Source organism: Cebus imitator, unplaced genomic scaffold, assembly GCF_001604975.1.
Source record: "Cebus imitator isolate Cc_AM_T3 unplaced genomic scaffold, Cebus_imitator-1.0 Scaffold4, whole genome shotgun sequence".
NCBI classification, from domain to species: domain Eukaryota; kingdom Metazoa; phylum Chordata; class Mammalia; order Primates; family Cebidae; genus Cebus; species Cebus imitator.
This window is the reverse complement of record NW_016107319.1, coordinates 11,453,710-11,470,397: the sequence shown is the minus strand read 5'-3', so window position 1 is coordinate 11,470,397 and position 16,688 is coordinate 11,453,710. Positions and strand designations below refer to the sequence as shown.

Sequence of the window (16,688 nt, the reverse complement as noted above, 5' to 3'; positions counted from 1 at the left end):
CCATTAGTGTCATGTATAATACTACTAATTATTTTTTTATAATTTGTTTCCAATTATGGTTGCATAATTAATGGACAGACATGTGTGAGATTCATAAGATGATAATAAAACCTAAACCACTTGAAAAGAATCTAGGCATCTGATTGCCTTAGTTGCTTCACATTGAGTCAGTTTCTCTATCTTGTGCTCAGTTGTGTTTGTTCTAAAGCAAGTGAAGACAAGTCTCCCCTTGAAGCTGAGAGTAGCTTCTGACTAAGGGAAGGGAAGGGAAGCAACCGATAAGCAGTTTTCAAGTGCTCTAGAGTTGACAGAGGTAACATTGATGAGCTTCTACCCCCTTTAAGGACTACTGTCCCGAGAAGGCCAGCTGCACTGCTGGTCTGGAACTTCTCAGACTTCACTGAAGTGAGCTGGGGACATGGGTTGAGTTGGGGCAGTCCTGTCCTAGCTGGGCTTTTCCCTTGCCCATTGGTTCCTTCTTCAGCACCAGCAACTGGGGGTGCTCCCTGAGCGGGTAGGGTCAATCCAGAGTTGGAAAGACACTGGTTCCTTGCCATGCCCTTGCCTATTGGTAACCAAGCTGAAGGAACTAAATCATGTGTCCTGCTTAAGAGAATATTTAGCAATAGCAGCTTCTTTGATTCCTAAACCACACTCAGGATTGACAAGAATAAATCCTTTGGTCAAAAATTAGGGAACTAAGTTTGTTCCTAGAGGCCTCTGAGTATCTTTACCTCCCCCCAGCCCTTCATATCTTGGTAGCTCAATTCCTCACAGCTTTCCTCTTTCCTCTTTAGGTTGGGATAAGCCAATTTATAATTCATTTTGGCACATTTCACTAAACAGTCTATGTGGATTTGAATAACCTGAGCCTATGATTGCATACATTAAGTTTCCATCAAAGTTATTAGAAGTTAACCTTTTCGTCTTATGTTTTAAATTAGCATATAACACGAATAAATTGGAGGACATTATGCTAAGTGAAATAAACCAGACACAGAAAAACAAATACTGCATAATCTCACTTGTATGTGGAATCTAAAAGAGTCATAGAAACAGAGTAGAAGGGAAGTTACCAGGGGCTGGGGAGTTGGAGAAATGGGGAGATGTCGGTCAAAGAATGTAGACTTGCAGTTATAAGCCAGTAAGCTCAGAACACTGAATGCACAGCATTGTTACTATAGTTAATAATAATATATTGCATATTTAAAATTTGCCGAGCGATTAGATCTTAAGTATTTTTAAGGTCATACACAAAAAGGTAACTATGTGAAGTGATGGATATGTTAAATAGCTTGACTGTAGTAATCATTTTGCTATATATATGTATATCAAAACATCATGTTGTACACCTTGAATAGATACAACTTTGTCAATTATACCTCTATAAAACTAAAAAAAAGAACAATAGCTAGTATATAAACAAAAAGAAAAGTGAAGCCATGTTTTTATATTTATAAAATCTATTAAAGCTTCTTTTAATCTTCATTTCTCAGAGAGAGAAAAAAATTGTGCATATAAATATTAAAAGATAATTTCATCTCCTAAACAAATACTTTCCAGACAATAACCAAATTTTAGTTGGATGCATGCAACTGAATCAGTATGGCTATTTAACAACCATATTCCTAATTTTGATAAAAATAATATTCCTAAATTTGATAAAAATTTTTAACATTGAGTCTGTCACCTGGTATACATTTACTTGACAATTTTATGTAAGTAATCAGTTTTGTTTGCATGTATCCCTGTGAGAGAAGGAGCAGCAGAGAAGGAAAGAAAAGCTGAACTACATCGTGTATAGGGAAAGACAGAATTCTGGAAAAATGTGGGGGATTGGGACCTGGGGAGACTCTTCCTTCTTCTGTCTAAATGTTTATCTTTGTGACGGGGAGGAGATATGGGTGTTATGAGTGTGTCTGTAGGTGGGCACAATAGTAAGCCAGTCTTCCCCACTTTCCCTGGGGCTGGGCTCTGCGGATAATATGGAGAGGTGGAAATAGAGCAGGAAGGCAACAAATCCTGCTCTATGTCCGAAGCTGCTGCTTTCTGATTTTCTAGCAAAAGAGATTTAGCATTCATAATTCTGCAGTGTCAACTGAAAATATCTATTCTTATTCATCCCCCCCCCAATGTGGTGCTAATGAGAGTGAAGACCAGTCATCAAGGGTGAATTATTTAATACAATGTTTTAATAGCTGGGAAGAGACACAAATAGTGGAGACGCCTGTGGCTAATGGATTTCCCTGATAGGAGATAAAAGGCTGATTACATAGCAGAGCAAGTGAAGAACTGGTGCATTAATGACAATTTACAGGTCAGCTCACTTACAGGAGTGATTTAAATGCACCATCTGTTTTCTAACTGCAGGTTGATAACTGTGATTCTACAGACAGTCAACATCTCTTCATCAAGAATTGTTACCTATTTGTCTTTCTGAGTCTGGTTAGTTTGCCCCATATTATTTTGCCAAGTGGACCCCCAGATTCTTTCCAGATAAAATAGTTTCTAGATTGAATGGGTTGATAGCAGTCAATCGTGCTTCCACCCAGCCTCTCTCTGTCCAGTTAGAGAAGCCCTGATGTCCTGAGGCATCCATTGTGTGTACTGAATTAACTTCTCCCTAATGCGCCTACTCTGGCACTAGTTATGTAACATCCTTGGGAGAGTTGAGAAACTGGTCACTCCAATCATTTCTTTGTGTGTTCTGTGGCTTGCCCCCTCCCCTTCCCTCTCCCCCTCCCCGTGGCCCTGCCCCCTCACATAGGCACAAAAAGAAGAGCCCAGCTTTGGTTTTCACTGGTACCCCCTTCCCTTGTTTCACACTGTACCACCTGTAACTAATGTGTAGTGGAGTGTAAAGAGTTAAGTGTGAGGGCTTTGGAGCTACACCTGTGGGTTTAGTGTCTGTCACTTTCTAGCTATAGTGACCTTGTCCAAGTTGTTTAACTGTTCTGTGCCGCTGTTGCCTCTTGTGAAAATGAGGGCAATAATAAAACCAACATCAAGGGGTTGCTGTGAGAATTTATTCCACATGCAAAAGGAAAGCAGAGAAAAAAAAGAAAAAATTATTCCTCATGCAGTAAGCATTTTAAGCATTGTCTGTGTCTCAGAAGAAGACATACAAGTGGCCAACAAACGAAAAAAGTTCAACATCACTAATCATCAGAGAAATGCAAATCAAAACCACAATGAAATACCATCTGACACCAATCAGAATGACTATTATTAAAAAGTGAAAAACAACAGACACTAGAGAAGCTGTAGAGAAAAGGGAACCCGTATACACTATTAGTGGGAATGTAAATTAGTTCAGTGTTTGTGGAAAGCAGTTTGGAGGTTTCTCAAAGAACTTAGAACTACCATTCAACCCAGCAATCCCATTACTGCATATATATCCAAAAGAAAATAAATCATTTTACCAAAGAGATACATACACTCACATGTTCATCACTGCACTATTCAAAATAGCATAGACGTGGAATCAACCTAGGTGACCATCAACAGTGGATTAGATAAAGAAAATGTGGTACGTATACACCCATGAAATACTACACACCATATAAAAGAACAAAATCATGTCCTTTGCAGCAGCATGGATACAGCTAGAGGCCATTATCCTAAGCAAATTAACACAGGAACTGAAAACAAAATACTGCATGTTCTCACTTATAAGAGGGCGCTTGTACTCAGGGACATAAAGATGGCACAAGAGACACTGGGGACTAATAGAGTGGGGAGGGAGGAAGGGGACAAGGGTTGAAAAACTGTTGGGTACTGTGCTATCTGAGTGATGGGATAATCCATATCCCAAACTTCAGCATCACTCAGTGTACCCATGTAACAAACCTGCACATGTACCTCCTGAATCTAAAGTAAAAGTTGAAATTATTAAAAAATAAAACAAAGCAGTGTCTGGCACATGGAAGCATACGATAAATAAGAAATGCCTAATGTAGGTGACGGGGGGATGGAGACAGCAAACCACCATGGCATGTGTATACCTATGTAACAATCGTGCAAGATCTGCATATTCACCCCAGAATTTAAAGTAAAAAATTTTTTTTAAAAAATGTTACTATTACAGAGAAATTGAGACCCTGGATGAATAGAAAAATAAACTTTAAAGAACAAAGTTTCCAGGTTCAAAAAGGTCCAGCTCAATGCTCTCTTCATAAGGTTTACAGAGCTTGGAGAGAGGTAGCAAAATTCAGTTATAATCTTCAGGTAAAAGGTGACATTTCCTGCCTAAAATCACTTCAGTGATCTCACATATCTCTGACTCCTCTTTCTAGCTCAACTTTATTATTATTATGTTTTTACATTTTTTAAATGAATAACCATTTCAATCTGTATTCCCCCAAAATAAAGAAAAACCCATTTCAAATTGAGTTTAAAAATATTATATATTTATAACGTCTCCATCCTTCACATACTAGACCACTGGCATAGTCAATGTTTGGAATCCACATGTTCTTTGAAGACAGTGGAACAAGGCTATGGGATGAGGAGGTTGTCCATGATCTCCAAGGTCCCTTTTTCCTCTAGAATGCTATGATCTCTGATCTACTTGATTGGAAACACAGGTTACAGCAGCCTTCCTCTGAGGCTCTGTCAGATCAGAGATCAGAGCAATTACGGAAGACAACCGGTTGGGACACCAGGCTGATGATCCTTTCTTGGGTCTGTGAACTAAGTAGAGCTTTGCAGCTTACCTGAATGAAGCTGAAAGAATGGAATGAAAACATGGGCAAGCTTTTTCTGCCTTCATATTACAATCATTCACCAATTGACACGTATTTGTTGAGCACCCACTATGTAGTAGATTAGTGGTTCTCAAAGTGCAAACCCCCAACTCAGCAGCAGCAGCATCACTGGGGACCTTGTTAAAAATACAAATTCTCACCACAACTCTCATCCCACTCCATAGTCATTTTGAATCAGACAGAGCGAGGATGGAGAAATCAATCTGCGTTTTAACAAACCATCCAGATGTTTCTGATGTGCTACATTTGAGAACCACTGCTCTAAATGTAGAACACAGTCACTCTGCTGAGCATTGGGACTGTAAACATGAACAAGATCGTGTCCCAACCTTCAGGAGCATAAATTTGTAAACAGAACAACCAAGGATTCTAAGAGGTACAGTTCAGACACAGAGAACAGTGGTTCACAAAAGAGAGGTAGCCAATTCAGCATTTTGGGAGGAGGTGTTGGAAAGAATTCCTGAAGAAGTAATGCTTGAACTGAGTCTTGGAAAAAGACTCAAAATTTTCCAGTTTGAGTGGGGAAACAGCATTCCAGAGAGAGGAGTGAGTGCATGTATACTTGGGGATGGACAGGCATGCACACAGACCTCAGCTTTTAAAAAGCAGCAGCTTGACAGGAGGGGTTTTGTCTTTTGTCCACTATTGTGTCCCCAGCGTTGAGAACATACCCCTAGCTCACAGGAAGCACTGAGTAACTACTTGAATGACTGAATGCAAAGATCCTAAATTACCACGTACTGAATTATCATGAATGATTTCTTCTCAGCATAGGATAGTAAAACAAACAAACCAACCTAATGGTGAGTTTTCTCCTTTAAAGTACTACATATTTCTGCAAGAAATTAGCCAAGGACTGGATTGTTTGTTTAACACGCTATGTCTTAAAGCATGGGTTGCCAGTATGAAACATATGACTTCTAAATCTGCCAGGGTAGCTCAGTGAAGCCTAGAGCACTTGCTTGATACAAGTTTTCACTGAACCTGAAAACTTCACCTGTGAATTATTGCTGAGTCTCATAAACACACTGATCTTTACAATAGAAACCACAACAGGTTCCTTCTTAAAATATGAAGAACCAAATATCCCAAGCAGCATATTTCCTTCTGCTTTAGTTAAAATCAGATTGGCATGCAGAATGGTTGGGTTTTGTGTCTCTCTAGCCCTGTCCTCACAGGCTGCACTGTGCCAGATGCTTGCTGTTCTGTCTTCTGGATGCCAGGGCATACTTCATAGCATCAGAAACTTCCCCAAGGGTCCCTCTGCATCTTCACACCGACCACAGCGACAGGTCTGGTGGCCAATTCAAAAGAAAGGACTTATGCCAAATTAGTCTCCAGTACTGAGGTTTCCTTCCTTTCAGAGCCACTTCTAAGGGAGCTATCCTGGGGGATTTCCTCCCCAGCATCCCTGCCATACCTCGTCTGGCTTCATGTGCCCAGTTAATTACATTCCTGAGTAGCTTGCTCTGATCTCTGATCTGACAGAGCCTCAGAGGAAGGCTGCTGTAACCTGTGTTTCCAATCAAGTAGATCAGAGATCATAGCATTCTAGAGGAAAAAGGGACCTTGGAGATCATGGACAACCTCCTCATCCCATAGCCTTGTTCCACTGTCTTCAAAGAACATGTGGATTCCAAACATTGACTATGCCAGTGGTCTAGTATGTGAAGGATGGAGACATTATAAATATATAATATTTTTTAAACTCAATTTGAAATGGATTTTTCTTTATTTTGGGGTGTTTAAAGAGAGAATATAGCTTGAAATGGTTATTCATTTAAAAAATGTAAAAACATAATAATAATAAAGTTGAGCTAGAAAGAGCAGCCAGAGATATGTGAGATCACTGAAGTGATTTTAGGCAGGAAATGTCACCTTTTACATGAAGATTATAACTGAATTTTGCTACCTCTCTCCAAGCTCTGTAAACCTTATGAAGAGAGCATTGAGCTGGACATTTTTGAACTTGGAAACTTTGTTCTTTAAAGTTTATTTTTCTATTCATCCAGGGTCTCAATTTCTCTGTAAAATATATTTTTTTATTTATTTCAGTCCTTGCCACAGAAATATCCTTAGGGTTAATAATTGTGGAGAGAATGTACCTGTTAAGCACCTTGTTCTTCAAAGACATAGTTGCTTTAAAATAGAGTTTAATTATTAGCTTTCAATATTTTGGTTTTGTATAAAAAGAAACATCTAACAGCCATGCAACATTTAACACACCAGGAATCCTGTTTGTTCTTTACTAGTTTCACTTTTTCTGTTTGACTTTTTTCATTTTAGTTTATATTGGTTGTGGAGAAAAAGGGCTAGAGACCACCAATTTTTATGGATTAAATAGAAAGCCAGTGGTCAGTGTTGAAGGTGATTTTAAATGAACACAGGGCCTCTGAAGGGCAAGACCTGTATTCTTGGCACTTTCAGTGCATGTAGGTTGGGGCTGGAGCTGGGGGACAGAATTTTATATAATATGCCAGAGTGGAGAGGAGATTTTAGTAAACGATTCATGCAGAAATCAGTGAAAACACTGCTCCCACACCACTTCGTTCAGAGCTATTGACTTCATTTATCTAAATGTTTGCTCTGTTTTGACGTTGTGTACCCTCAGTCATCACTGCTTCCATGTCCTTTCACAAATATTATTTTCCAAAAGATATTTCTAAGTGTAACTAAACTTATGTAAACTGAGGTTTGGTCTGCAGGGGAAAGGTGAAAAGTAAGCTCCAAGGGCCAATTATTAATGGTTTGGGAGAATTTGATTGCAAAATGAACCTGTGAAAGAGAGGAACATCTGTTATTTGTCCAGAGAAGTTTGAAAAACATGAGGAGATTTTGACCAACGCTAAAAATTTCATAGGAAGACTCAGTGATTCTTAGTGATGGAGGCTAACGTGAGTGTGTTACTGTGTGCATAGATAAGCACTGTTGTGCTGCAGGGAACAGCCTCTTAATGAAGCTGAGATTGCAATTGTTAGCGAAGAAAGAATCAAAAAATGAGGAAGAAGAAAAATAGGAATTATGAACAGTGTTAAAGCATACAAATTTAGGAGAGCTATATTGAAATTTTAAGTTGAAAATACGTTATGTTTCAGGATTTCCCATTCATAAGACCTTGTGTAAGAAAAAATTCTACAGCATCTGAGATTCATTGTCTTTGTTTTGAAGGAGTCAGAAAGTTAGAAACTATTTCATTTGCATGAATAAAAATGTTATCTTGATAAGGGAATGAGACATTTATTTCAGATATCTACAGACAGGTGACATAAAAATCACATAAACTGTAATTGTTGAAATATGCCATATAATTATAGACTGTATGAATACAGAATGACTTTACTAAAATAATAAACAATTTAGGTTGATTGCAAATCAATATTTTTCTTAATCTTAGTCTCCCAATAGAAATTATATTTTAAAATACTTAACAGTTTTTTGTGTTGAATTTAGAAAATTAGAGGTAACTTCACTTGTTCTTTGTAGATAGCTACCAAATTTCTGATGCATGTGAGAGAATCTATTTATTGCATTATTTATAAACACTAATACTTGATAACTGATTCACAGTAATTCTAACTCCTATTTTCCTGTTTTACAGCTTGGCTCGTCTTCTTCTGTGCCTTTCACATCTATTTTTTCTCAGCTTTTTATGACTGTTGTGGTTCCTCTCATCATTGGACAGGTAAGACCTCTAATTCTATCTGATCTTTTCTTTATGGATCAAATTGTGAAATCTTACATCATGTCAGAGCAGTTGAGAGAAAGCGTATTCAGAGGGAGGAGATAAAACAAAGTTTCATCAATCACAGTATTCTCATTTGTTTTATTTTTTAAATTAATACAAATCTGCTTTGCAGTTAGCTGTATTTAGGGACCCCTGCTAGCTATATATAGGGACTTCTGCACAGAATCTTCATTTTTTAAAATTTATTATCTGCTCTTTGTAGCTGTGTAGCTACCTTGAAAACACCTAGGAAGTCCTTACCTTATTCTGCAACTTTCGACAATGTCTCTATTTGTGACTTTGCGATTCTCAAGGTTTATGACCATTGTTGGGAACAAGCATCTGTCTTTGGTTGGCATGTTTATAGACTTCTCCAACAGCAGTTATGTTTGTAACCATGTAATTGATAAACAATTTATTTCAATTATCTCTTAAAGTTTGATCTTAGAAGATTTAGGGCTTACTTTGTCATTCTTACTCAATTGGACTAATAGAAATTCTATTTTAACTTTTTATAACAAGCTAGTAGTAAGCATACAAATTTTAAAACAAGTGAATTTTTTTCTTGTTTTTTGTTTTCTTTAAAGTCATAGGATGCCACAGTATCGGAGTATAGAATTTAAAGTACAACTAAAGTGAGAAAGTCCTAGGAAAGCTGTACATTAAGAGCAACTTGATTCTAGACTTATTTCTGCCTTTGATTTGCTGTGTTACTATGGGCAAGTTATTTAATCTCCCTAGCTCCAGGTTCATAATTTATTAAATATTATGACAATAATATCTATCTTAAAGGGTTGTTATAAAGATTAGATGAAATATGCATGCCTGTAAAGTTCTTGGCATAGAACCTAACTAAGATAAGTGCTCTATAGCTTCTATCATTATAATCATTATTATCAAATTCCCTGCAAATACTAACCAGGAAACAAGTCTTTGAAATATTGAATATAAAAAATGTATGCATAGGCTGGGTGCCGTGGCTGACGCCTATAATTCCAGCACTTTGGAAGGCTAATGTGGGCAGATCACCTGAGGTCAGGAGTTCGTGACCAGCCTGGCCAATGTGGTAAAACCTTGTTTATACTAAAAACACAAAAAAATTACCTAGGTGTGGTGGTGGGGTGCCTGTAGTCCCAGCTACTCCAGAGGTTGAGGCAGGAGAATTGCTTGAACCTGAGAAGCAGAGTTTGCAGTGAGTCAAGATCATGCCACTGCACTCTAACCTAGATGACAGAGCAAGACTCCATCTCAAAAGAAAAAAGAAAATAAAAAAAGAAATGTGTGCATAGACATGTAATATTTACATGCTGTCTTAGCTCAGGTTCTCTGGGCAACAGGCTCAAAGACAGAGGTTTCCATGCAGGAAGTTCACTAGGGGGTACCCTTGGGAGCAACACCTTTAGGAGAGTGAATAAAGTAGGATGGAGATGATGCAATCCCAACAGAGATCTCAGTAGATCCTGCGGGGAGCCCTGGAGGTGGAATGACCCCTCAGAGTTCTCCTGCCTTAAGGCAAGAACACCTGGTCTTTACACTCTTACACTGACCTGTTATTAGATACTGGCTTCCCTCCTACCCTCCATGAGGACTGTGACCTTGGGTGAGTTTGCTCACTTAGGCTGAGGGCAAGTCCCAAAGAGGAACTTCGCTGACATCTCTTACTCACCCAACACTCCCAGCAGCTGTGTGTATAAGCACCTCATTCCTGAAGACAGGCATCTGGGTGGTGCTCCACAGCGTCCACAACACAGATGCTATTTTTTTTTTTAATTTTAAACTTAGTAAAGGGACTAAATTTAGCATAAAAGGAGGGATTTATAAGCACTTTAAGAATACCATTTAATGGCTAGGCATGGTGGCTCACACCTGTAATCCCAGCACTTTGGGAGGCCAAGGCAGGAAGATCACGAGGTCAGGAGTTTGAAACCAGCCTGGCCAACATGATGAAACCCTGACTTTACTAAAAATACAAATATTCATCCAGTTTGGTGGTGCACATCTGTAATCCCACCTACTCAGGAAACTGAGGCAGGAGAATCACTTGAACCCAGGAGGTGGAGCTTGCAGTGAGCCAAGATCATGCCACTGCACTCCAACCTGAGCGACAGAGCAAGACTTTGTCTCAAAAAAAGAATACCATTTAATTAAATATAAAAAAATGATACTTAAAAAATATTTCTCCCACAGTGCTAATCACACAACAGAGAGATTCTGACTAAATGTTACATCCCTGCCTACCTCTCTGAGCCCTACCACATTTCCTACTTCCAACGTCCCTGGCTTTTCTCAGTTCCTGCTATTTCTTTCTGTTTAGAATGTCTTTCTGCCTACCTTCCCACCTCAACGTGTTTCTCATTTGACTCTTCAATCAAGGCTTCTTTGAGCCCCCAGCAGTAATTTTCCCTAGATTGTCATTTGTTCAGGGTAATATTTTTAGGTCTGTATATAGTAGGTACTCAATAACAATGATGTTTTTCTTTCATAGTTATCCCCTGAAAAACATATCTGAAAAAAAAGTGTTATCTTTTTTAAGGATACCAGTTCAAGGAAAAATAAATTATTCATAATTTTATGTTAAAGAAAAGCCATATTTCTAACACCTCCCTTGGTTTTGAACCATATAGCTGATATATATTTCCCTGGTTATTCTTCATTGCAACACCTTGTTTGATTTCTTTAACCTTTCTCCCAAATTATACCTATGTTTAGTTTGCTTGTTAACAGTTTGTCTCTGCCATTAGACTGTCAGCTTCTTGATTACTGGAGCCACATTTGTTTTGTTTACCGTTACATTCCCAGACCATAGGTACCCAGTAAATATGTGTTGAAAGAGTGAGAGAAAGAATGAATGAGTCCGAGTTCAATGATCAGTAAGGGATATGCTTTGCTGTATAGAGGCATAACTGAATCTACCTGTATTTCTCATCTCCACACAGTTTAAGCTGTGGATTATATTAGTTTAAATTCATACATATTTTCTTGGTTCTGAAAATAGTTCCATCCAATAATTTAAGGCTCATACATTCTTCTTGTAGTAGATCTTGGAAATTTGCCTATTAATAATAAATGCTTGGCTTAAAACGTAGGGAAAAAAAAATCTGTGTGTAGGTTACTTAATTTTGTGTGTACAGGGTTATATAATATATGTAATTTAAAAACATTTATCCAGAGAGAATAATGAATTATTAGATGGCTCATTCTTCGTGTTCTCAGTAGTAAGTAGTAAAGTATTCAGTAAATTATAAAGTAATAAAGGTAGTCAAAAAGTAGTATAGGCAGTTTTTTTTTCTTAAGTGTTCCAGGTACCACATTTCTTTTATGGCTCTTTTGAGGAGAAACCTATATGGTTGCATCTACCTGCCCCTCCTTTTGTATTCTGGTCTTAGGAATTAACAGTTACCACCCTGTCTCCACATCTAGAAACTACCAGTCAGCTTTGTCTCCTCCCTCTCCTTATAGCCATGCTCCTTTACTTCCAGGCAGTCACTACATCCTACCATTTCTGCCTCAGAAATCTTTCACACCTGGCCCCTACAGCCCCAGTCACACCGCTGGAGAGGATGACACACCCTCATCATCTCTTATCTGAATTATTGCACCTCCTAAACCTGTCTCTCTGCTGTGAGTCTCTTCCAATTCCCATCTAATGTCTTTACTGCCTCCAGAGTAGTCCTAAAAAACAAATCAATTCATATGATTCCTCTCCTTAAAAACTTCCCGGTGGCTCCCTGTTGCCAGTTCCTTGTGTGGCCCCAGAGCCCTTCAGAGTTTGGCCCAACTTGCTTCTCCAGTGCCACTTCCCACCACTCCTCTCCTTAGGGCTCTGCTTTTCCCATGCTATATACTCATCATCCTTCACCTGACCATGGCCCTTCACTGCTCTGTGCCTTTGACTGTATTGCCAGCAAACTCCTACTCATTGCTGAAGACTCAGTGCAGAGATCCCCTCCAATGTGACGCATGCCTGCTCTGACCTAGCTGACCTAGATTAAATTCCACATCTCCCGTAGTACTTGATTCACAATATTTATCAGGAAAGAATATAATTTATCAATGTGCTTCCTAAAAGCAGAGACTGTATCTTCTTAATTTTCTTATCTCCTAGCTTATAGTAACTCTTAGTACGTATGTATGTACTGAATCTGTTATTTCATCCCAAGTGGTAGTCTCCGTAGGTTACTATTTATAGGGTACTTAATAACATACTCAAGAGTAGGGTGTAAGCTGTATAAAAAGATTGACTGAAGAGAACTTTGAATTTATCCTCAGGGAGCCCCCAGCAGTAATTTTCCCTAGATTGTCATTTGTTCAGGGTAATATTTTTAGGTCTGTATATAGTAGATTCTCAATAACAATGATGTTTTTCTTTCCTAGTTACCACCTGAAAAACATACCTGAAAAAAAAGTATATCTTTTTTTAGGATACCAGTTCAAGGAAAATAAATTATTCATAATTTTATGTTAAAGAAAAGCCATATTTCTAACACCTCCCTTGGTTTTAGCCTTTGGATGAACTGTGCTATAACTGGCCCACAGATACATTGACATAAATGATAGAGCCACATGTCTGAGTAGATGTTATTATATAAGTGCTGCTGCATGGTCCTCAGGTCCTCCAGTACCATGGAGAAGGGGGAGCATTCCACAGGCAGGGTGCCCAGGGCAGGCAGTGTCACCTCAGCTACCTCCTCCTACAATCACAGCCTCACAAGGTCATCTCTGCCTATGGTGGGATAGATTGTGCGGTACACAACAATGCTGCATTTCAAAGAAGCGTACCCACCTTATAGGCATCATAGGTTTGAATATTTATTATTAACATTGTCCTGGCAGGAGAGAATAGAGTATATTAAAGAAGGGATTTTTCTAATACACACAAAAGTGCTACAGGGCTAGAACAGGGCTGTTGGACCTTGATGATCAATCTCAGGCAGCCCACTTCGTAACACCATGTCTGTCCTCACCTACTAAGCTCACATCCTCTAATCAGTAATTCTTCAACCTTACCAAGACCCCAGATTAACTTACCTTTCACTCACCATCCTCATAGACTTTACTTCCCTTCTTACCCAGCTTTGATTCCATAGTCTATCATTATAATCCCTCCTTGGCAAATATTCTCAACTCTTTCACCATTTCTCCCTTTGATGTACTTGCTCAAAAAGCCCCAACCCTGGTTAAAGCCAACTCTGCCTACTCCACATGTGCAATGAGTTGCTCCATCATTCACCTCACTCCCAGGCAAAGCTCTCAGCTTCTTCTCCTCTCCATTTTACTTACTTCACAAAGGCCCAACGCTACTTCTACTGGAGCAGCTGAGCTTTGATTCTCAAGAGCAATACACATTGGTCTCATCTTATGTTAAATTCATGACCCCAAATTGAACATGTCATCTAACACCTCCCAGAAACCCTACCCTACTTCCTTATAGTGTTTCTTTTTCTACTCTTCAAAGAGATTGTTTCACCTTATCCTAGATCTTCCCTTTTACCTCCCCAACACTCTCCCATTTGCCCATTGCCCTCATGTCTCACTAACTTTGCTTCTGTTTCTCAAACATGCCAATCTTGTTCCTGTCTTAGAACCTTTGCACTGGCCTTTCCTTCTGCATGAAACACCTTGCCACATTTCACCTCTCAAAAGCACCTTTCCCCACCCTCACCTTGGGTAGCTACCTGTAGCCACTCAGTCACTGTCATATTATCTAAACTTCTGCTCAGTATGTATCATTATTTTGCCTCTTGTTTATTTGTTGTTTGCTTTTTATTTCTCTCTTAAACTAGAATGTAAGCATCATAAGAGCAGGGACCTTGTCTGCCTAGTTTAATCTATTGGCTCATCTCAACTGTGTGAGGTAATCTTTTGAGGACCTTGTTAGCAGTATACATATGTGCTGGTTCAGAGGAATCAGGTGTCCTGCATGGCAGGCTACTTTCACAGCTGTAACTAGGAGTGCCAAATTATGAAAATAAACACTTGTATGGATTGTTATATGCATCTTTTAAAATGAGGTTTTATCATTACTGGTTAAACAGAAAATGGGAACTAAAGAGAGAAGAAAAAGACCAGGAAGTATGAGCTGAATATATTTTTCTTAATTTTTTATTGGCAATAAAAGTTTATCATTCAACTTGTGATTTATATTTCAGAGAGTGAATTTTATTTTCTGTTTCCCCATACAATACTTCTTTTTGGTTGAAATCATTATTGACTGACTAATTTGATGGGAGATCTAGTTTGGTCTTTGTCACCGTTTGGCTGCACACATGGCTCCTAGGCCTCACTTTCCTCATTTGTAGAACAAAGAGTTTTATATACTCTAGCCTGAAGGTGCTGTGACTCTGTGAGGTAAGATTAGTCTTTCCATAGATGGTTAGGAGATTGTTCCTTCCATCAATCTAGAAAGAAATAAAATTTGTATTGTCATAGCATTTTCTCTTCTTTTCCAACAAACCTTTTCAGTACATCTAAGTGCTTGTGACAAATACTTATTTTGTGCATTATTTTAAGAGTGAAATACAAATAAACAATGAAACAGAAATTCTACCACTTTTTATTTTCCATCACCTTGAGTATTTTTTAAAGTGGCACACTAAAACCTACTTTTCCCCCTATAAATTAATAATAAAAAAGCATATCTATACATTATCATTCATGCATCTCTGGTCTTTCCATTAGTGATTTGTTTCAGTTTGAGGTGGGTCTTTCATATTAAATAGTCTTCCATTAAAGTTGAAGTTAGCGTTATTAATACTAGTAGAGTTTTGCACTTATAGCATTATATTAGATATGAACAGTTTTCATTGCTTCACCTGAAAATTGCTTTGAGAAAAAAGTAACAGTGAGGTGTACTGATAAACAGTGATAGAAACATCATCAAACTGAGACTTGGAAATAAAAATAGTGATCATTTACCAGGGACGGGCCCTGTCTCTAAAGCATTTTATATTTATTTAATTAATCCTCAAGACAACTACTGTTCTATCACAGATGAGGCACACAGAAAGTAAAGAATTTGCCCAACATCACAAAGTAAGGAGTGGAGCCAGGACTCAAAGTCAGGTGCACTGTGGCTCCAGAGTCTGTACTCTGAACCCCTGTGCCATGGTTCCTTCAGGAAATAGGGGTCATAGTCCTACCCACCCACCTCCCTAGCTTTTCAACATTTTATGCAAGTTGACTTGGCTCTCTGTGCCTCTGTTTTCAACAGTAAACTCAGCAGAATAGTGTGTGACCTTTCTCATGAGAATGAAATGAAGAAATCGAGGGGAAGAAGTTTCAAAGAGTGAAGTAGATCATAAGTGTTCATTGTGCCCATTCATTATTATTATTGTTTATGCTTTTTGCAAAGTATTTTATTTTGAATCTACTCAATATTAAAAATATCTTTAAAGAAAGGTGTTATAGAAATTGGATTTGATTTCATATCTGTGTACATTGCAACAGGATATTAATGAAGAAACAAAGCTTTAGGAAACTGTGGATTTAGTGCAATAGAGGATAAAAATTGGAGAAATAAATTGAAACTACCTTGAAGAAAAATGTTTTGAAATTCACACTTAACATGAAAAATTATCTATCATATATCCTTACTCAAAAATCAATTTATAAATGTAAAGACAATAGAAACAAAAAGCAAGGAAATCCTTCAACAAAAAAATAAAGAACTAAGATGATGGGTATTATACTTTATATCTATCTCAGTGAATCGACATTCTACACCTAAGGCATGTTATTTTTACAGGTTTCCAACTTGGAAGTCATGCAGAAATTGATATATGGTTCTGTTTATTAGAAGCACAGAGAGTCAAATTTAAGTTTCCCTTTACCCTTTCCTGCTATTTAGTTTAAAATAAAGAAAATCAAAGTTTTAAAGGTGAGACAACAAAATAAAAAAGCTTGTATGGAAGATTTTTTCCTTCTCTCTTTACAAGGAAAAATAAACAGGTTAATGAGGATTTGTCACTTAATTTTGAACACCTACATTTCTCTGAGGTCTGGGAGCAAATGAATTAGTATAGATTCTGAAGGAAGATAGAACTGGCCACCTCACCAGAATGCCTTTTGCCACCTCATGTTGGATTTTCTTTTTTCCCAAGAGACAATTCTGAGGCGTCTATATCAGGTTATGTTGATCTATTTTTTTTTTTTTTTTTTTTTTTTTTTTTTTTTTTTTTTTTTTTTTTTTTTTTTTTTTT

The 16,688-nt window shown here is 37.9% G+C and overlaps 1 protein-coding gene across 4 annotated transcripts in view; it reads left to right on the top strand.

Annotated features, from left to right (window-relative positions):
- SLC10A7 (solute carrier family 10 member 7) overlaps positions 1-16,688 on the top strand; it is a 265,153-nt gene that overhangs the window by 199,558 nt on the left and 48,907 nt on the right. For all 4 annotated transcript variants that reach the window (XM_017534819.2, XM_017534811.2, XM_017534832.2 and 1 more), the window contains one exon: positions 8,365-8,448. In XM_017534819.2, coding sequence (XP_017390308.1) covers positions 8,365-8,448 — 84 coding nt within the window. The remainder of the gene's footprint in view (positions 1-8,364; positions 8,449-16,688) is intronic.